General features: G+C 37.1%; 1 protein-coding gene across 24 annotated transcripts in view; it reads left to right on the top strand.

Moving 5' to 3' along the window:
* The window catches only part of AFDN (afadin, adherens junction formation factor), a 132,506-nt gene that overhangs the window by 56,631 nt on the left and 54,277 nt on the right, over positions 1 to 21,598 (top strand). For 16 of the 24 annotated variants that reach the window (XR_007509841.1, XM_049830938.1, XM_049830945.1 and 13 more), the window contains 9 exons: positions 919 to 1,013; positions 1,752 to 2,014; positions 3,580 to 3,649; positions 5,840 to 5,958; positions 12,571 to 12,632; positions 13,523 to 13,728; positions 17,495 to 17,515; positions 18,258 to 18,403; positions 20,546 to 20,640. Coding sequence is in view for 23 of the 24 variants with exons in the window: in XM_049830938.1 (XP_049686895.1) it covers positions 919 to 1,013; positions 1,752 to 2,014; positions 3,580 to 3,649; positions 5,840 to 5,958; positions 12,571 to 12,632; positions 13,523 to 13,728; positions 17,495 to 17,515; positions 18,258 to 18,403; positions 20,546 to 20,640 (1,077 nt within the window). In the remaining variant the exon portion in view is untranslated. The remainder of the gene's footprint in view (positions 1 to 918; positions 1,014 to 1,751; positions 2,015 to 3,579; positions 3,650 to 5,839; positions 5,959 to 12,570; positions 12,633 to 13,522; positions 13,729 to 17,494; positions 17,516 to 18,257; positions 18,404 to 20,545; positions 20,641 to 21,598) is intronic. The other 8 variants (XM_049830946.1, XM_049830947.1, XM_049830941.1 and 5 more) reach the window with 1 other exon arrangement.

Below are 21,598 nucleotides of genomic sequence, written 5' to 3'. Positions count from 1 at the left end.
AGACATTCTTTGTCTTGCAGCCTTCCTTTTTTTTCATCTTCCCTTTGGAGGAGAAATGGGAGAGAAGTCAGAAGTGGCAGTATTAGTTTAGTATCTGATAGTATTTAAAGTTGTGGTATTTTCTGGGAAGCAGGGAAGACTTATATGTATGCCAAAATCCATCTATGTTAGCCTGTGAAAGCAGCAGCTAAACCCTGTGCTGCATCTGGTGTATCTTCTAAAATTTTATTCTATTTGGACAATGTTCTTTGTCCAAAGAGAGGAGAGGAGGAAGATGAACTCTCTTTGACCTCATTTTCTGCAAGATGAAAATACAGGTCAGTGGGACTATAAAGATAAGGCCAGAAGTGCTGCAGTCCTGTATATCAAGACTAAAGCTGTCATAGGTAAACACTTTGTAACATTCTCTTTTAATGTGGCCCTATTTCAGTATCTGATGAATGGGAAAGTTTGGTGTGTTGGCCGTCTGTCAGTAGATATTGCTGATAATGTGTACTTCTAGTAAGATCAATAAATACTAGTACTATAGAGATCTGCAGATATCTTATTTTCTAAATCTTTTAAACCCATATTGATAAACCCATATAAAATCTTAGAGATTAACAAAAAATGTATTGCTTAAAGTACTAAGGAAACAGAGAAAGTTCTTCGAAGAAGTATGTTCAGAATAGTAGTTCTTGATTACTTTGCTCTTTGCACTTGTAGAAAACAGCCACTCTGAGTGGGCTCTGTCTACTTTCAGTGGTTTTACATGACGATGAACAACTGAGTTCCCAACAAATCTTGAAAGAATGTCACTCAGTTACTTTTTAGGTAAACACCGCTACTCTGAACTAAATTGCAATAGTGTAGAGTTGCAATAGTAGTGTATTTGAACTTTAATAACTTGCAAATTAACATTTGTCACTTGCTGTACAGATGGTTCTGACTCCAGAGATAAGCCAAAGCTCTATCGTCTACAATTAAGTGTCACTGAAGTTGGAACTGAAAAATTTGATGACAATTCCATTCAGGTATGGAAAAAAAGCAGACTCAGATGACAGGACTGATCTGATCTCTGGTCAGTTAAGTGTAATTGTGGAAACTAGTAAAATATTCTGTGAATACCCTTCAAAGCTAGAAGGGTAAACGGTTGCTGCAATTTCATGTTAATGGTCGTAACTCTCTGATTCATGTTATTTTCTCTCTCTTGCTTTATGAGGAAAGTAAGGGTTTCATTATTTAAAGTGGGGTATTCTTTTTCATCACTGGATCAAATGGTATTTATCAGTGTTATCACAACTGCTTAATGGCTTTCAAGTCCTAGTCTCAACCCCTTTGAGTGAGGTAGTATTTCTTAAATGTATAAAACAAGTGTAGTGGTATGAAGTTCATGCCAGGGAGTCTCTTACAGCACCCTGGGTCCACATCAGTGCAGCAGTTGACTTGTAAATACTTGCATTGTGAGATTTCACATCAAAACAGCAAGTGGAAGAAGACAGTTCTGAACAGCATATGACCAAAAAAGTGAAAAAGCTTTCATTAAGGGATTTCTGCTGCACATATTAGTTAAATGTGTGTTTTATTATCTCTGTTGCAGGAAAAATTGAAGTGAAACTCAACTGATTTTTAGCACCACTCATCTGTGTTAAATTCATAAGAAAGCAAAGTTACTAGTCTGTAAATAGGATAAGCTGCAGCTCAATCTTTCTGTTGTAATTTCTGCTGCTGTATAATTTAGTTTATTCCATGTTGATTAATTCTATTTCCAGTTATTTGGTCCAGGAATTCAGCCTCATCATTGTGACCTCACTAATATGGACGGAGTTGTTACTGTAACCCCGAGAAGCATTGATGCTGAAACCTACGTGGAAGGTCAGCGTATTTCAGAAACCACTATGCTACAAAGTGGAATGAAGGTTCAGTTTGGGTCATCTCATGTATTTAAGTTTGTGGATCCCACTCAGGACCATATTATTCCCAAAAGACCTATTGATGCAAGTCTTATGGTCAAAGGTCCAAGACACAAAACTGGGTGAGTAAAATTCATTTTCTTCCTACTGAGGTGAAGGGGGGAGCCTTTGGAAAAAAATAGAGAATGAGTGCATTATAAACAGCCTGTGACTAGAGTGTGACTTTAAATGAGTTCCAAGTAGCTGCTTTTACATGTTAAGTATATAACTGTCTTAATACTTGAGCTCCACCTTGTGATTTTTTTTAGGATTAGCAAGTGTCTTTTTCATTATGAAGTATTCAGACAAGTTTTCCTGATGCTTGCTTTTGTGTTAAAAACAGTGGAATGCCTTATTTTAATGTATTTCAAAGGTCAGCCAACCTCCAGAAAAAGTAAAGAATTTGCTGAATGTTTTCAGAGAGCCTGGTTTTTGTTTTTTCTCAGATAGTAACTTTTAAAATTGCACTAGAAGGATTTGGAAACTAGGTAGGGTAGTCATGAAATGATACTGTCAAGATAGGGAACTAAATGTCTCAATATAGTAACCACTTTTTACAGTGTGATTACTTATCTTCTGGTTTGTGTTGCAAGGACTAACAGTCCGGAAGTCCACCCTGTATTTTCTCTGTATATTCATATTTTTGATAGGTGCCTAATAAAAATACTGATTATAGATTTAGTGACTTTTAGGGGCTCAGGTATTCTGTTCAGTGGCTATAGAAATGTTCAGGAGAAACAATCTTAAAATTGGACTGTATAGCATGGGGAAAAAACCCCATCATATCTTCCATCCTCTCTGGGTCCAAATGAGGCTACTACTATAGTATACTGTGGTTTGGAAAAGAAACAAAGCGGCTTGGAGAGGAGTGAAGGATACCTAGGAAAAGAGGGTCTTTCTGCTGAGTTAATACAGATGCATACTTTAACCATTATTATTTTTCTCCACTTTATTTTAATGTGGTAGTAGACTGTGTGCTGCTTGTAGGATCTGTCTGCAGGAAGGCCTCCAGCCATTTAGCTGTCATATAACATTACTGCTTAAATCTTGAGTTCATTCTACATCTAGCCTGCAGATCAATAATCAAATACTCTCGCAGGTTCACATAGTCAACTGCAAAGCACTGCACTACTGCAGAGCTTTACCTGGACAGCAAAATCTCTGGCAAAGGGCTATTGCAGGTGGAACAATGACATTTTTAAAAAAAAAATCTTTAGAATAACCAGATAATAAAATGTATTACTATGATTTATGAATTATTTACATTATCAAGATTGTTGTACATTTAGTACTGCAGAGCTGAGCAAAAAATTGTAGCAAGTCTACTACAGTGAATACAATACCTTGAATTTGTTTTTATGTGTTTTTATTTTTACATTATTTATGTTCATGCATATTTATATTTTCTTGCTTGATTGGGAAAAAATATAACTAAGAATCTGTTTTCCCAAAGGAAACTATCTGTATAAGTATTTGTAGTGTTTTTCTATAAAGAATTGATAACCCCTTTTAAAACGTGGATATTAACTGGACTCATGGTATGCCTCTTGAATTTTAATTCACTAATTTTAGCTACTCTGTTCCTTGTTTGTTAAATATTTAACAATATAATTTCTAAAAAGTACTTGAAATGTTACCTTGTTTTTAGAGCTGTACAGGAAACCACATTTGATCTGGAGGGAGATGTTCACAGTGGAACAGCATTACCAGCAAGCAAGGTATTATATTATGACTAAATTATCAATAAAAATTAAAAGACTGTGTAAGTTAGGTCAAAATTGTAACATCAGTAGTATTCGGTAAAGTGCGGCCAGTTCATCATTCTCGCCAGCCATTTCCTTCTGTGGGTGGGCTTGGGTATCATGTGCAGCGTGGGGGTTTTTGGTGGTTTTTGTTTGTTTTGTTTTTCCACTAAACTGTTTTGTTTAAGTTTGTATTAGCATTTGACATGTATTCCATGCCAAGAATAGTAGCTTCTTTTAGGGAAATTCCTCAAGCCTAGACCAGTTTCTCGCCAAACTGACCTATTGAAGGCAGATTATATGCAGGTAGAGGTTCCTATTATAAATTATACATCATTATCTTAAGTATGTAGCATATGGCTATCGTCATCTGTGGTAGGGTAAACAAATGTTTTGTATAAAATGTGAAAGGGTGTTTAACTAGGCTTTTAAAATTTAATGGATGTGACTTCTGACTTCAATAGAGCTAGTGTACAAACATTGACTAAACAAACTGCCTCTGCAGTCATAGTTATAAACATTTTATGAGGTGATAATCTTTTCTTGCTTGTTTTCTGCACTGTCTTTCTGTTAATAAATTCTGTGCCAGAGTTGCATTTTCCAAACTGCGTGTCCAAACAGACAGAGTAAAATAACACAATAGTTAATGACTTTCTTGGTGCTGTGATCACATGCCTCAGATGAAATGAGAGAATGAATTATTTCAGCAGTATGAAATGTAGTAGTCCTCTCAGAAATGCATTTCCTTTTATGTTTTATTACTACTATTATCAAATTGAAATACTTGTAAAGAAATTTAGTGATATTGGTGTGGCAGTGTAGACATTAATAATATTCTGATAGCTTTTGAATATATTTGTTAGTTTTAAAATTTTTTTCTTGCTACAGACTTCTGATTCAGTTTTTCTCTTTGTAGCTTTGCTTGTGACAGTGCTTTCTTTTATCTTGGATGCATTCTTTACCTTTGATAGGAATTTATTTAGTGGCATTTTGAAAGAGAAAACCCCCCACCCTTTGTAAACTATTAAAATGCATTAAAATTGCTCAGAATTGGAGTTTCCAACATTATTATATAGCGTACCTCACATTCTTTTCAGACTCATTAGAAAAATACTGTTAGTGGACCTAGGGAAGCTTGGGAGATTTTTATATTTTTTCTTTGAGTTGTACCATTTGAGAATGTGCATGACATCTTGTTAACTCAGTGGTGAGTCACTTGTTTTCTAACAGCTGCTCTTATGAGTTTGTTTTTTCTATTTGGAAAAGAGGTAACGATAATGAAAGTTCTCTGAGGCCTGGTGATGAAAAGTAGTTCATGGATTGGCACATCAGTACTGAAAAAACTATTTTGTTCAAACTCTTTTTCCGAGATGCACTTTTTGGTAGGTTTTCTTGTGTCAAAGCAAATTATTTAGTCTGAGAAATTTATTAGGAAATGTGGAAACACTTCATATTTTACTGATGTTCTGTTTTCAACTGTTTATACAGAAAAATAATTGCTATATATTTTGCTGCTTAAAGCAGCGTGGTTTTCCCCTTCCTGATAGGGTTTCATGTAATTGGAAATCATAAATTAAAAGCTTCCTATTAAGGAACTTGTGACACCTGAAAGAAAACAAACGAAATTGTGCATAAAAAAATTGCAGTTTGAATTGCCATTTCTTGTCTTGGAAAATTATGTATTGTCTAGCAGATCAGACTTTCCTTAAGAACAGGATAAAGTATGGCATGGATCAATAATGGAAGCACTTGGAGCTATGGCAGAAGCAGGGCAGAGGAGCATAGCCAGTTTTAGATCTGTTAACATGTTTAACCGTGTTGCTTAGCTAAAGTTTTCATTAACAACTCATTCTTACTTTGTAATGATAACTATGCAACTTTTAAATAAAGACATTTGAGATTTTCATTATATGTTCTTGTAATGCATTAACCAATAGCTGCTTCTAGCTGGCCATTGTTGGCTTTTGAATTGCAAGTGTGCTCTTTGATGCTTTGCTGGGGTGAAAACACCTGCTGAGCTGCTGGATTCTCTGCTGTACTCTGCTCTTCTGTTTTCCCATCTCTTTTCAAGCCTCACATTGACACTTCATTTTAATAGTGCCAAGCACAAATACTGGCTAATCCAGTGTTTGCATGCTAAGCACCTGTCCCGCTGTTTTGAATTAGAGCACCAGCAGGCTTGATGGTGACAGGACATCATCAGCATCCAGCACAGCCGAACGAGGAATGGTGAAGCCGATGATTAGAATAGAACAGCAGCAAGATTACCGCAGACAGGAAAGCAGGTAGGAAATGTGTAATCCATTACTTCTTATAATGGAAAAAAACCTGGATACGTTTTTCAGATAGATCAAGCAGTATGTTAAAATATTTTAAACTACCTGATTTTCCCTATGGAAAATGAGATTTCCTTTGAGATACCACTCCAAATAAAACCCAGGATTAACAACCAAAGCGAAAAACTTCAGAATACTTAAAAAAAAAAAATAAATTCTTTCTTTGCTTCAATATTCTGTTATTTGTAGTTCTCTTTTTGTAAAGCTAAGCTGATAGTCATATCATACCATTGTTGATTTGTGGTTAGGCACGTAGTATGAAATGTCTTTAATAACAGAAGTACAATTATTTGAAGTTTTCATTTGTCAGTGGCAAGATGATGTGATTTACTCTGGAGAGGAAAATAACCAAGTCATTCCTATTTCTACAGTAGTGTTGTTGGCAAGTCTTGTGAGCAAGAATTTTAGCTACCTCTGAATGCTTGTCTTGTAAAGTTATGTAACTTATAAATATATATAAAACCTCTTTCTTGATTTTTGCTTTTATGATGTAGTGGTTGTTAATAAGTAGATAAATGCTAGCCTGTTTTGCTCATAAGACTTTTATTAGGTACAGCATAACAGTTTTCATAACCTGCATATTTAGTTTGTTTCCAAAGCCATAGTGGAAAACACTGACTTCAAATCGTATGCCATTTTCTTGCTATTCAGTCTCCATGTATTCATAATACTTTGTTTGAATTCAGTTTGTGCCCATCAAAAGGACTCAACTCATAGTTAGACAATGTCTTTTAATATTAACATTGCTTCAAAAATTGTCTCTATTTTCCATCATAAATAGAGGAGACCTGATGGGGTGCATCCATGCTGGGAGTTGGTTTTGCAATGATGTCAGCCACTGTCTTGTCTTTGGAAGGTCGTGGAGATCGGAAGTACTGAATGGCTGGAAAAGGGCAAATATTATACCCATCTACAGAAAAGATAAAGTGGAAGATCCAGAAAATACTGAGCAGTCATTATTAATTCAGGCCCTGGGAAAATTGTAGAACAAGTCCTCGTAGAAGCTATTTCAAGGCACACAAAGGACAAGAAAGTGGTTAAGAAAAGACAGCATGGATTTACTAAGGATAAATCATGCTTGACCAACCTGACTGGCTTCTGTGATGGAACAGGTTGCGTAGTTAATAAGGGGAGAGCCCTAGGCATCATATCATCTACATGATTCTAGCAAGGCATTGTCACAATCTCCCAGAAGATCCTTGTTGAAAAGATATGGTCTGGATCAGTGGACTGCAAGATGGGTGGAAAACTGGCTAAACTGCCAGGCTGAAAGGGTATGGTTAATGGCTCAAAGCTGAACTTTGCAGCTGGACAGGGGCTGCAGGAGTTTCTCAAGGTCAGTATTGGATCTGATACTAAGTAACTGTGTAAAATCTCTGGGTGACAGGATTGAATGCATCATCACCAAGTTTGTGAGTAATACCAGACTTGGAGGACAGCAAATAAGCCACAAAGAAGAGCCACCTATGCAACAGGAATTGCATGAAGTTTAAGAAAAGTAAATGTGATGCCCTGGACATGAGGTAGAAAATGCCAAGAGAGACGTAGGCTGAAGTCTGACTGGATTGTAGCTTTGCTGAAAAGAACCTGGGGTCCTGGTGTACAGCAAGCTAAACTTGAGTCAGCACTGTATCCTTGTAGCATTGAAGGCAATCTATCTCCTGGGCTGTATCAGCAAGAACACAGCCAGCAGGTTAAGGGATGTGATCATCCCCCTTTATTTGGCTCTTGTTAGGCCACATCTGGTACACTGCGTCCAGTTTTGGTGCCCCCAGTTCAAGAGAGACTGGAAAAGTGGCAACGGTCCTGCGAAGGGATATCTCCACCCAGGTGATCCGAGGATTAAAGGACTCGGTGTATGAAGAAAGGTCAAAAGGATAGGGTTTTTTCAGTCTAGAGGGAAGGTGGCTCAGGGTGGATCTAACTGCAGTTTTCCAATACCTAGAAGGGTAGTTACAGAGAAGATGGAGGTGCTGTCATCACAAGGATACTGGTTGACCAGTGAAGAGGCAATGAGCAGAAGTTGCTTTGGGGGAAAATTGTCTGGTTGTAGGGAGCATCAGGGAAGAATCTTCACTCTGGGACGAAGTGAATATTGGGATATGTTGCCCAGAGAACTGGTAGAATCTTCCTCACAGGAAATTTTCAAGGTTCTGCTTGACAAGGCTCTGGATAACCCTGGATAAAGCCCTGCTTTGAACAGAAGTTTGGAGCGCATGATCTCTAGAGGTCTCTTTCAACTTAGGCTTCTGTGTGATTGTTTTTTCTCTGGAGTTCAATCAGTTCTGATAAAAGGAACATAGGAGAAGAATGACTGGGCACCTAGAGTTGGAATTACATAGCCTTGATAAGTAAAGGCCCAGGGCAGATCTTATCAGTGTTTGTAAATACCTGAGGGAAGGAACTTTTTTAACTGTGAAAGTGATTGAACACTGGAACAGATTGCCCAGAGAGGGTATGGAGTCTCCGTTCTTGAAGATACTCAAAACCTGACTGGACAAGGTCGTGAGCAACTTGCTCTAGTTGACCCTGCTTTGAGCAGGGAAGTTGGACCAGATGATCTCCAGAGGTCCCTTCACACCTCAGCAGTTCTTTTTTTTCAAATCTTAAGGAAAATACAGGATGGTATTGTTGTCTACATAAATCAGCTTTTCAATTTAGATGAACTGCTATGATAAATGGATGCAAACTAAGGTAAACATGCTGCAGGTTAAAAAGTGTAGTGATTCAAGCTGTAAATCTTCTAGTACCTTTAGGTGGATTTATTATTCGCTAGATGGAAGACAGAGTTCAGAGATGTGAGTGGTAGAAAAAAGAAAAAAGGGAAAAAAAAGGGCAGACCTTGTGGTTTAACCCCAGCTGGCAACTAGGCACCGCGCAGCCACTCGATCACTCCTCCTCCCACTCCCAGTGGGATGGGGAGAAGAATTGAAAAAAAAGAAGTAAAACTCGTGGGTTGAGATGAGAATGGTTTAATAACTAAAGTATAATATTGACAATAATGATAATGATAATTGTAATGAAAAGGAATATAACAGAGAGAAACTAGACCCAAGAAAAGACAAGTGATGCACAATGCAATTGCTCACCATGTGCTGACTGATGCCTGAGCAGTGATCGGTCCCTCCCAGCCAACTCCCCCCAGCTTATATACTGAACATGACGTTCTATGGTATGGAATATCCCTTTGGCTAGTTCAGGTCACCTGTCCTTGGCAGTGCACCCTCCCAGCTCCTTGTACACCTGCTTGCTGCCAGAGCGTGGGAAACTGAAAAATCTTTAACTTTGGATAAGTGCTACTTAGCAACATCTAAAACGTCTAAAACGTTTAGATAAAACATCTAACGTTGTGTTATCAACATTATTCTCACACTAAATCCAAAACACCCCGTACCAGTTACTAGGAAGAAAATTAACTCTATCCTATCTGAAACCAGCACAGCAGAAAATTGTGCTTCCACCTGAACTGAATTCCTAATATTCTAGTGTTTTGTAGCAGGGACATCTTTTAGATGCTTTCAGTGAAGTTACAGGAGAAACAACTTGGTTCTACTCTGCACAATCTTCTTAGAGTGCCTGGGCATCTTGAGTGTCTTTTTCAGAACTGTTTTTATTAAGGTTGCTGAAGATTTAACTCCTTCTTGTTGAATTACTAGTCTTTTACCTGTAATTTTTCTCTCTTATGAAAGATCAACAAAACTGTGAAATTTTTATACCCTTTGTGGATGTATTTTGTGAATCTTCTGTTGGGCTTCCTCTGGGATACTCTGGTCTCATTTTGTGAACTGTAAGGACAGTAATCATGGGGTGAAGTAACTGCTGTGTTAGTTTGAAGAACCAAAAAATCTTCACTGAGCACTTCAGGTTCTTGTTACTGTACAACTAGTCCACCGCTGTACTAAGTGTCCTTGTCTGTTCTTTTTGTGTCTGTTCATCATGGCTGTTCGAAGGTGAACAATAAGGCAAATAAGACTTTCTTCCCATCAGTCACTGAATTGGTTGAAGATCAAAGATTAGAACTCAGCTGCCTTATTTTTTGTCTCTAGAAAAAAAAATAATTGAAATCTTGAGAGCATAGCTCCATTTTACCTATTGCATATGGTTGTTCTGACTGAAATGTGATTCTGTGAAATAAAAGATAATGACTATTTGGTTAAGGATTATGGTCATACATCCTTGTTAGATAACTGACTTCAATTAGTGTGAGCAAGCATATAATAAAAAAGAAAAAAAGATCATTTTTTGCGTTGGATACCCTTCAAGAGTTCTTAAAAATGCATTTGGTTGGAAATGAGAATAGTGATATATAAGCGATGTTAATGGAATGCAGACACTTACCTAATACCTAATTTTAACATGCCTTACAAAATTTATACGTAGCTAGTATGCTGGCTAAAACAACCTCACAAGGACAGAGTATATTTTATTTTTTTATGCAGTTTATCACAGGCAATTAATCTAGGACAATACAGAAATATCTAGAGAATGTATTGGTTTTAATGCAATTTTGAAGTGTAATATTACCTGACACGATACTTTGTGAGAGGAGGCAACCCCTAATCAATATTTTATGGCCTTGCTACACATACCTTAACTAGACTTTCAGACTGGTTTAGCTCAGAGAATCTCATCACTACAGAGAGAGGATTTTTTTATAAAAGCAGTAGCACAAAGACAATATATACTTAAAATGTATCCAGTAACAAAGCAGGTTGGCTAGCTGCTATCATATCAGAAGCACAGAGAGTTATTTTAACTTAAATTTCCAGTTTGCAAAGTTTAATTAGAGAGTATTTATTTTGTGTGTGCTGAGGGAAGGCAGAAAATGGTACATTAGTTGAAGGAAACTCATACTAAGGTGGTTAAAATAATTGACCTACTGCATCTGTTCCTAGAGAACTAATTTACAGGTAAAACTAAATTAACTTTTTTTAAAAAAGTCTTTCCTCTTCCTACTTCATATTCATTTCTCTCTTGAAGCCAATTTCTAAAATTCTGTAAGCAATCTTGCATTAATCCATATCAGTTCTCATCTCATGTACCACTTTCCCATTGGAGGGAAGATGGAGAATCCTGTTCCTTCCTTTGTGCTGAAAAGGATCACTATCCTTTTGTTCTAAAGAAAAGGAAGTAAATAATCAGCTGAAATCTGTCAGTGGTTTACCAGCCAGTTTGTTGAAATATTTCTTAGTCTTATTACCATTTGTATAATGACAGATTAGAAATTTTTCTGGAGTTATCACTATAGTTCTATTTTGATAATGCTGTGTATTAGTTATTTTTCTGCAGAAGTTGTTAAGTTCTCAGTGAAGACGATGCACCTTGGACAGCGTGGAGATAGTGAGAAATCAGTTCATCTTAAATCTATAGCAGTAAAACCAGAGGAAATGCTAATATTTACACAGCAGCTGAGCACTCTTCCTAAAGAAGGTGTGCTGTCATGTTTGAAATGTAACTGAACTGGCAGAAATTTATGTACATCTTACCCTGCTGTGTCTGCTGTTCCTTAACTTTCAGCTCCCCAGAACTTTGTTTTGCTGAGCACTTTTTATAATAAAGCATTATCTAGATGGCATAACTATGTTACCTGTTGGTTTAAGTTTTTGCAAGTTTAAAAACAAAAAAACACCCCCCACCAAACCCAAAATAAAGGACTTCAGTGTCCTATCTCTGCCTTGTCACATAACTAATATTTCTCACAAGAATGAGGCTTTTTATAATCATGTTACATTCCTTTCTTTATCAAAGCTGCTGAGGAAAGTAGAAAGCTACCTATTGTGTTACATGTGGTTAAAAATGGCTTTTGCATGCAGAAGATGTTAAGCTTTTACAAATTCCCTAAAAACAGGTGCCTGACTACAGAGAACAGCTCAGTTAATGCTTTTGCTTAAGGGAGGAATGAAATACATGCTTAACGTTTTGCAGACACCAGAAAAATCAATTTTCTGTTCATTTTTCTTCTCTGTGACTTCTCTGATAGGGAGTGATAAGAAAGAGCACTGCAGTCAGTTTTAAGTGAGGATGTAGTTCTGGGGCTCATGGAATGACTGCTGTTTCTTAACATAGCATAGCAACAGCCAGGTGAGGGTAGGGGCTAGATTTTTACCTCCTTTTCCTCCTTATCAGAAGAAAGGAAAAATAAGTTGACCAAGTTCTAATCAGTATGTGAGGGCATTGAAGATAGCAAAGTACATTTGTTGTAACTGAGCTGATGTTTCAGATGAAGCTTCATTGACTTCCTGTCATGCGTCCATGAATAATTTGTTACTTGGATCCTGTCAATGGCAGGTGGCAAACTGATCCTGTCAGTCTGCCATACAGCACAGAAGAGGATGTTCATTAATATCACAGACTCCACAGTTTAAGTCTGTATTTTCAGCTGTTGTGTTGCGGGCAGATACAGCTTAATGATTCTAGAGGAAAGGTAAAAAAAGGATCATTTTGGGGAAGATGTTGTGTCAGCATTTGGAACCAGTGTATTTGCAGAAATCTGTCGTTTTACGGTGGAATTAATACCACCCGTGTGGATTGTTTGTTTAAATTTTTGTCTTCTTTCTTTAGACCTCAGGATACCCATGGACCAGAACTGATACTACCTGCCAGTATTGAATTCAGGGAAAGCTGTGAGTAAATTGTGAAGTTATAACACTAACCTGTTGACACATTTTTCTATAGTGTAATATTTCAGTCAGTTTGAAAACTTAACGGTAACTTCAGTAAACACTGACAAGAATATTGACTGAACAGATGTTGGCTAATCCAGCAATATAACTTATTGTGCTGGGGAGGCTGAACAGACACTTCAGGTATTGAGGCAGGTTCCTGCACATCTATTCTAATGGCATTTGAACTCTTTATCTTTAGATACTCAAATTTAACTGTGAAAAAATTGTTAATCCTACCTCCTCAACAGTACATTGAATTAATTCTCTTCTATACAGTTCTCCATGCCTTGGTTAATAGATTGCATCTTGGTCAAAATCCATTTTATGTAGTATCTGATTAAGTTTACATCTTCATTTAGAATTTTTTGTTTTCTTGGTCCCCAGGTTTTGAAGATCTCGGATCTGGTAGAAAAATATCATACCAGAGATTGTCCAGACTTCAAATATTTGAAACTAAATAGATTTTGATCAAGCAAAGACAGATTTTTATTAGTATAAAATTCCCTATAATAAGGGAGCTTTGTAGGAATAGAATGGACAAGGGAAGCCTTGCATTTTCCCGTTTCCTTGAAGATGCAAATTTTCAGCAAAGAGATAGGAAATAGTACAGAACTGTTTCCTGATGATCAGATTTTCTAGCTTCATATGGAACTGTGTTGTTAGTGTGCCTAAGTAACTGTAGTACATAATAGACAATTTAGAGTTCAAATTCCTGTAAGTTGCTCCCCTCTCCCCTGCTCTTGCTCTAAAAAGAAATCCTCTATGCTCCAAGTTATGATGTTGTTTTATTTCATTTTCCTTCTGTCTTTGGCTTTATGACATGTTGGTTTTTTCATCTTTTTCTACAGCTGAAGATGCCTTCTTATCTGCCATTATAAATTACACAAATAGCTCGACAGTTCATTTTAAGCTGTCACCTACGTATGTTTTGTATATGACATGTCGGTATGTATTGTCAAGCCAGTACAGACCTGACATCACTCCTGCTGAGCGTACTCACAAAGTCATTGCAATAGTCAACAAGATGGTGAACATGATGGAAGGAGTGATACAGGTGAGTTTCTCTGCAAAAACATGTCAAGGGAATGAAATATGTGTTGTAGATTATCTAGTAACCTTCTTAGTCTTTTTCTTAGTTGGTTAAATGCTAATACCTGTGTTGATGGCCCATGTGAAGGTTTGCTTTTGTCTCAATGAGTAATGTCAGTGGTAAGAAACTCTCTCCTGAGCAGTGTGGGAGGTTAGGGAGGGGCTGTTGCTCTGAAGATATGTTCTCTGACAAGAAGTTACTCTTTCTCTTCTCTAGAAGGTAAGATCTTTGCAAACGTTTCTGGCCATGAGCTCTTGTAAAACAAGTTGGATGTGCTTATTAAAGAATATTGCATAGATAGCAGTTGTTTGCACTGATTGATGCTTCAAGTGAACATATTAAAAAGAAACATGACTTTTTAATTTTGATCCTGTTACTTTTATAACTCCTGTAACCACAAAACCAGTAATAAAACTGGACTTTTTGAACCAAGCTGACACAATTGCTTTATAAAGAGAAATTTAATTTCTCAAGTGTTCCGACATCTTCTGTGTAGTCTGATGCTATTGCTATTACATATGCAAGACTTCTACAGAAATATGGGGAGTTCTGTTTTGTGTAGGAATGCAGGATAAGATCCACTGGATTGTCTGTGAAAGTAGACAGTACTTTGCATTGTGTAACTGTGGATAAAATGTAACGGTCATTTCCTGAAAAAGGAGTGCTAGTTCAGGTATCCTCACTAACTAATTAATTGTTGTAACTTCTTTTGTCTGTAGCTTTTTCTCAGAGGAAAAATGGAAATATATTTCTATATTTATTAAAACACCTAAGTTTGTTGCAAAAAGTACTGCCATAGTAGCCTGTATAGAGCAAGGACCCTGCTGCACTAGGCACTGTACAAGTCTAACAAATGCATCAGTTCTGCTTTAGAGAATTTATGATGCAAGTGTTACACAACAGATTGATTAAGGGAGAAGAGGAAAGTAAACGAGAGTGGCACGAGTGTCACAGTAAACCAAAACTGTTCAGGTTTTGGAAGGATTTAGTGGTGTTTTCAACAGGAGGAATGTTGTAGTTGGACAGCTCTGTAAACACAGTGGACTCCCACCTTTCACAAGAAAGAATGGGAGAAAATGCCGGTGTTGAAGACACTTGACAGTAAGAAAACAAACTAGCTTTACATGTACGTTCTGAAGCTGCTGAGAGGTTGAAAGGTGGTTTAACTTTGAAGTGAAGAACTAGCACATTGCTTTGAGTCTTGATGCTGTCGTAAATGGATATTTGATAAAATTGAAATGGTATCAAAAGTTTAATTTTCAAGTTCTCCTATAAAAAAAATAAATAAAATCTTGCTGTGGAAGAGTGAATTTGTTAAATTCAGAGGGAATACTCTGGCAGTAGTGGAGAACATGACATGCAAAGATCCTGAACATAAGCAATTTAGTTGGGAGAATAGAAAGTAAACAATGAAAGGGTAGACTTCAAATATAATCTGGAAGTTACAGGGCTGAATCAAAGAAAGGCACTGGTTTATACAACTAATGTAAATGAGTAACAATGACCCCAAAAAGACTTGGCGTGACAAGGATGGGTACAGTGGGAAGGCAAAGATAAAGTTCTGCATTCTTTGTGTTGAACTAAAATAGATAACCATGTAGCTGCTAGAAGATACTGGAGAGATGGACTCAAACATCTGTTTGATGAGAAAACAAATCAAAGCTAGAAAAAAGATTATCCTGTGAAAACACTCATTTACAGCACTGAGAAGGGCTTCCCAAATCAAGTCTGACCTTGTGGTTGTTGCAAGCAAGCGTATTTCACATAATCCTGCTAATAGTATTGCAAAACTGTTAAAACCGAGTGTTTGTCTGGACTGTCCTTTGTGAAAGGCTGTTTTTACAGCCTTGCAACTCTATAGTTGAAATCTAATCTCCAACCTAAAATTAAAGGAAGACATCAACAAGGAAGTGGTAGCTGCATTTGTAGTTTGTAGAAGGTGTTACCTAGTTGCAAGAAACTGAAGAGAGTTGGAGGTTGAAGAAAATTGGGAGGAGGTTCTTTCAAATGTCAAGCTGAAGCAGCTGGAGGAAAGGGGGAAAATTACAAATGTGATGAAAGAGTAGAACTTCAGTGATTCTGAAGGTTAAGGGGCTGGAGACAAAGAAATGCATTGATTCTAAAGCTTGACCAGGAAAATGTCATTAGCTTCGACCTGTCTTAGTGGAGTATAAACAGTACTAGCTAAGCCAAGTCGAATTACTTCATCTAAGCTGTAGAATGAGTGGTTATATTGATGGCTGTCACAGTTAAATTACCATGTAATAAGTGGCTGTATCACAATAGCTTTTTTAATATGTCTCAACTGTAAAGCCTGCCTGCGCTGAGAGGCATCTGAGGGTGTGAAAGACAGGAGAAGACAGATGGGAGACAAGGGGAGAGAGGCACCCAAAACAGAAGTAGAGGGTGCACAAGCTCTTGTGCTGTACTGTGGGAGTAAAATAAATTGTTTAGATCCTAATTTTGCCTGCTTAGATCATAAGGAGGCTTGATAGCTTTCTGAAGTTACTCAAGTAGTACTTGCTAACAAACTTAACTCTGTGAGTTTCTGTAGCCTTTGCATTAGTGTCTGCATATATTATAGAAGACTTCATATGAGATAGGGATAAAATCGGAGAGATCTATGGGAGGGCTCAGTGCTTTCAATAAAAATATAGGAATAGAAACTTAATTCATATTAAAAAAGCAAATTCATATTTTAAAAAAGCCTATTTTTTAATCTGGGGTGTATGTGTGTGTCTGTGTTAGTTCATTGGGTTTTTTTTCTTTCCTCCCAATTAATTCTGTGGCATTTCTGATCCTCTGCAAATTTTAACATTTGTTTGTAGAAGGAGCATCTCATTTTGTTCTGTGCCAACACATCTTCAGTCAGTTCAGAATGCCTTGGTTGGAAAGGGGGAAGAAGCAAAAAAGCAGTAGTAATTTGGTATTTTGAGCTCCAACTATAGTAGTAACAGCAAATTGTGTTGCAGATGGGGGAGAGTGGTCTGAATAGAAAGCCATAAAGAATTAAGTAAGAGCTCAGTTTTAAATAGTCAGACAAACATACCTGGTGGGGTTTTTTTTGTTGCTGTTTGCTTAACTCAGTGTAGCTTATCCATACCAGCATTTAAGAAGCTTAGTGTGGTATTTCATTAGACTCTTTTTGTTGTTTAAAACAGTCTTCTTTTTTTTTTTTTTTCTTTAATTGAAAAGCCATGTATTAAATCTGTCCTAGGTGTTTTATGGTTTTTGTTTGTTTTTGTTTGTGTTGGTTTTGTTTGTGTTTTTGTTTTGTTTTGTTTTTGTTCCTGATGGGGATTTTCTGTCCCCCTTTGTTTGTTTGTACATTGTCTTCATTGCAGCAGTGTGGGCAAATAGCTCCCTGGATCCGTTACTTGGATGGCTACTTACCCTGTTGCCTGCAAAAAGTTCTGTGGGGTTTCTGTGGTGCACTGAGCATGGAATAACCAACTGGTCTGGGATGTCAACGAGTATAGGGCGTTCCTTGAATTAATTGTGACATGTGGGCACTTCAGTTCTTCGCTGTTGTGCTACTAGTCCTATTAAATCAATTCATTTTTTAAGAGGGGCTCAGTTGCATCGTAGCTACTGATTAATGCATCTGTGTATAACTGTGAACATAAGTGTTGTACCTTCATATTTAGTGTTTGATTTCTAAAGCTATCATGATTGTTCACAAGTTTCTTTCTTCTATTCTGTTTGATTTCCTTCGTCCGTTTTTCTCCAGGAGGTAGACCAGGTTGATCAGGTAGGATATATTGCTGGGAACTGATCCTAGCTATGTTGGCTTAGCTCAGTTTCTCATGCTGCTTCCATATCAAAATACAATACTCAAACAGCTGGACTTAAACAGTTCATAACACTCATTCAGCAACTGGAACATGCAGTACTAAAATCCTTTTTTGACTTTGCAACTTTTACGGCATTCCATAATTTCTGCTTAACGCACTTCAATGTGGATATGAAATGACCAAAGTTCTTTTTCTTCCCTTTATTTTCTTTTTTTGTTGTTTGTGGTTCCTATTCTTTGGATTTCATCTGAGGTTGCCTGGCCTGGCATTTGTGGTCGGGAGATGGTGAGATAGATCAGTACTTGATACTGAATCACCTGGTATCAAAGCCAGTGAGTGCAGTATCAGAGTGGCAGTGGGCAGTAGTGAATATGCGCTTAAAAGTGCACAGATTACCAGATACTGCATTCTGCTAAGCTCTTAGCGCTACTTAACTAGACACTTGTGCCGTGGCTTTATTGATATGGCTATTGGCAATTTAACAGAATTTCATATGTTCAGTGAAAGTGTTAAAATTGAACTTACCAGTTACAGCAATTACAATTTTGCATATAAACATTTTGCAAATATCTGGTATCTGAGATATGTTTGGTGAAATGGGAAAAGGTACTGGTCTATCTTTTGGAGCTTTTTTTAAGCTGCTGTGCTTTATCAGAAGACTATTTCCTTGTATTATTTCTTCCTTCTTTCTGCTTACAGAAACAGAAGAATATTGCTGGGGCACTTGCCTTTTGGATGGCAAATGCATCTGAGTTACTGAATTTCATAAAGCAAGACAGAGATCTTAGCCGAATTACTGTGGATGCACAAGACGTTTTGGCACACCTGGTTCAAATGGCATTCAAGTAAGGCCATCAAACTTCTGTTGCGCTTAATATATTCTACGTATCTATGGGTTTGAGAATAACTTCACGTTTTTGCTAGATTTTAGGTATAGTAATAATGTCTTTTGTGTATTGTTAAATATCTGAGAGAAGGACTAGAGAGGCTAGCCTTACTTCTTTAGACAGATACTTTGTTTTATGAATATGGATCACTAGGCTGTGCAAGGAGTTTCATCTGTTAGCTGTTCTTGCAGTAGTTGAGGCTGTCAATGAAAATTTTAGGGAAATGTTACTTAAATTTATTTTGTGTTGGTTGCTTTCTCTTAATTTAAAGTTTTTATGGAGATATGAGGAAAGGTTGCTTTTGCTGTTAATATATAAATACATAGGCTTCAATATTTATGGATCTCTAAAGTATTGAACCTTGCGCTCTTTAAGGCCTTCTAATTACCTACTTTCATAATTCACATAAACAGCAATTTGCACAGTGGGGGTTTTTCAGTTTTTTCTTAAAAAACTAAAGACAGGTTTTGGCTTGGGGTAAAATCAACCTATGCTCATCAGCTCAGGCAATTACAATACTGATTAAAAGAAAAATTTAACGAACAGTGTACCTTGGGTGACTTACACCCACCCTTTCCCCACTTGTAGGATGTCTATTTTAAATACAGTCTTTTCATACTTCTGTAATAGCACAGAATATAATCTTTCTATACCAGTGACAGGACTGGGAGACCTAACCGTGGTTTAACTGTTCAGCTTTAAGGGGAGCTGTATTGCTCTAAAGAGCAGTATGTAGTATGTGAATGTAGAATGTGAAACCTTATAATTGCTTTCTGAAGTTTTGAAAGGTATCAGAGATGCACCAAACCACCTTGTATGTACTTCCACAGATTTTATGGGTTTTCTTCCTGTTGGTGAATTATGGGCAAATAGGGTATAGCAAGTAGCTATTTTGACAAACGTCTTTTCAATTTTTGTAGCACCTCTAAATTACTGACTGTTAATGAAGCTATGCCTTTTTGCCACTGGCCAGTGTTTTGGATTGGTGTCTTGAAACAACTCTGCTACTTCAATTTGCTAAATAGTCATTGGAAGACATAATATTGCTGTGGCTAGAAAGGAATGGCACTGTATTTTTCCCTGTACATCATGAGCAGGCTGGATGTGAAAGGGTATTTCTGAATTTTAGCTGTGTGTGAATTCTCCCCTAAGTACGCTGTAACATGGCAGATTCCAAATGGATGTATTAAACTTTTGGAGAACTGTGGAATATATATTTAGAAGGCAAATAAAAAAGCACAACAGGAGCATGAAAAGAAAGAAATCTGCTGTGAAATTGTTATTTGATGGTAACAACTGGCATACACCAGAATTGGTTGAAATTACCATGGCTTTTGTTTTCTAGCAATTGAGGGTATTTCATTAAAAATGTTACCAGTGAAACAGAAAGGGGAGTTGTAGAAAGCCATGAAATATTTTCCTTTATATATGTGATTTCAATTTGATTTCCTTTTAGTTTCAGTTCTTAACAGAAAATGTGTAAGTGAATTATCAAAATCAGTGTTAAAGAAATTGTTTAATAATTAGAAGAGAAAGAATAACAAAACAAGCTTTTCGTTTCACTGTAGTTAAAGGTAAGAGAAATACAAGAATCAAAAAACTGTTTACATAAAACACTAGGGCCATTTCAGGATCTTATGCATTGGCTCAGAATAGGAAAATATTTTTTATTTTTTTTTTAATACTACTCTTCATAGATTTTAAAACAGAGAAGAGTGTATTTCTGTTTGGAAAAAATTGTTTTTGCAGTCTTACAGAACCAAAGTTTGTCCTGACAGCATCTCTTTATGTAGCATATGACCTTTGCTTACAAATGTGGTAGTGATACTGCATTTAAGTGGCTCCGTTCCCTGATAACCTAATTCTTTTTTCAACATTTCTAGGAAAGGTAGGTACAGGAGAACTCGTCTCTCTGGCCTTTTAAAAAGTATTATTTGGTTCCCTGTAGTCACATACGTAACACTGAGATTTCAGGAATCTTGTGATTTGATAGTTCTCTTTTCTTTAGAAGCATTCATAATGAACACATACAGGATTTTAAAATTGCCGTTTTTTGTTGTTTGTTTTTGTTTTTTGTTTTTTTTTCCCCTTCCCTTCCAGGTACCTCGTTCATTGTCTGCAGTCAGAGCTTAATAACTACATGCCAGCATTCCTTGATGATCCAGAGGAAAATAATCCTCAGAGGCCAAAAATAGGTTGGACTACTTGATCTTTTCTTGTGTCTTTTAAACCATACAATTAACTAGTAATAAATAAATTCTTTCTGAACAGTGATATGACATTCACAAGTTGTCCTAACCCCTGAGAATTGTTTGGATCAATTTTGCATGAATGATAAGAAAGGACAGTAGTGACATTCAATGATTTATATTGGGTTTACAAATCATGGAATAATTTAGTTTGGAGGGGAACCGCTGGATGTCATCTACTGCAGTGTCTTGCTAAAGGCAGGTGCAACTGGATTAGGTTGTTGAGAGTATTGCCCAGTTGAGTTTTGAATCTCCACTGAGGGATGGAGATGCCACAACATCTCCGAGTAACCTGTTCCAACATTTGACTACCTTAATGGTGAAAATACTTTTCCTATATCTAATTGGAATTTCCCATGTTGCAATTTTTGTGTTGGTTTGTCTGTTGTTCTACGCTATCACTACAGTGTACCTTTGAGAGGGATCTTGTTCTGAACCCTCCCATTAGGTAGATGAAGACAGTGATAAGCTTTGCCCTTAGCCTTCTCTTTCCCCAGGATGAACCAAATCCACTTCTCTGTCCCTCTTTTATGTCCTCTTCTCCAGCCCCTTAATCATTTTGGTGGCTCTCTGCTGAATTTGCTCCATTAAATCAGTATCCTCCTTGCGCTGGGGGGTCTAACACTGGCTGCTGTGCTCCAGATGCAGTCTCTCAAATGCTGAATGCATAGGAAGGACGGCTTCCCTCCCTTCTGCTAGCTGCACTGCTGCTAGCTTAACGGCTTAGTATGCAACTGGCTACCTTTCCAGCAAAGACATGCTGCTTAATGATGTTCAACTTGATGTTTACCAGGATCTCTCTGTCACTTTTGGCAGAGCTGCTTTCTATCCAGATGGCACCTAGCCTATACTGTTGCAAAGAGTTTCTCCTTCCCAGATGCAGGACTTGGCACTTGCCTTTGAA

This window comes from Accipiter gentilis, chromosome 28 (assembly GCF_929443795.1).
Source record: "Accipiter gentilis chromosome 28, bAccGen1.1, whole genome shotgun sequence".
Classification (NCBI taxonomy): Eukaryota; Metazoa; Chordata; class Aves; order Accipitriformes; family Accipitridae; genus Astur; species Astur gentilis.
This window is presented reverse-complemented; position numbering and strand designations above follow the sequence as displayed.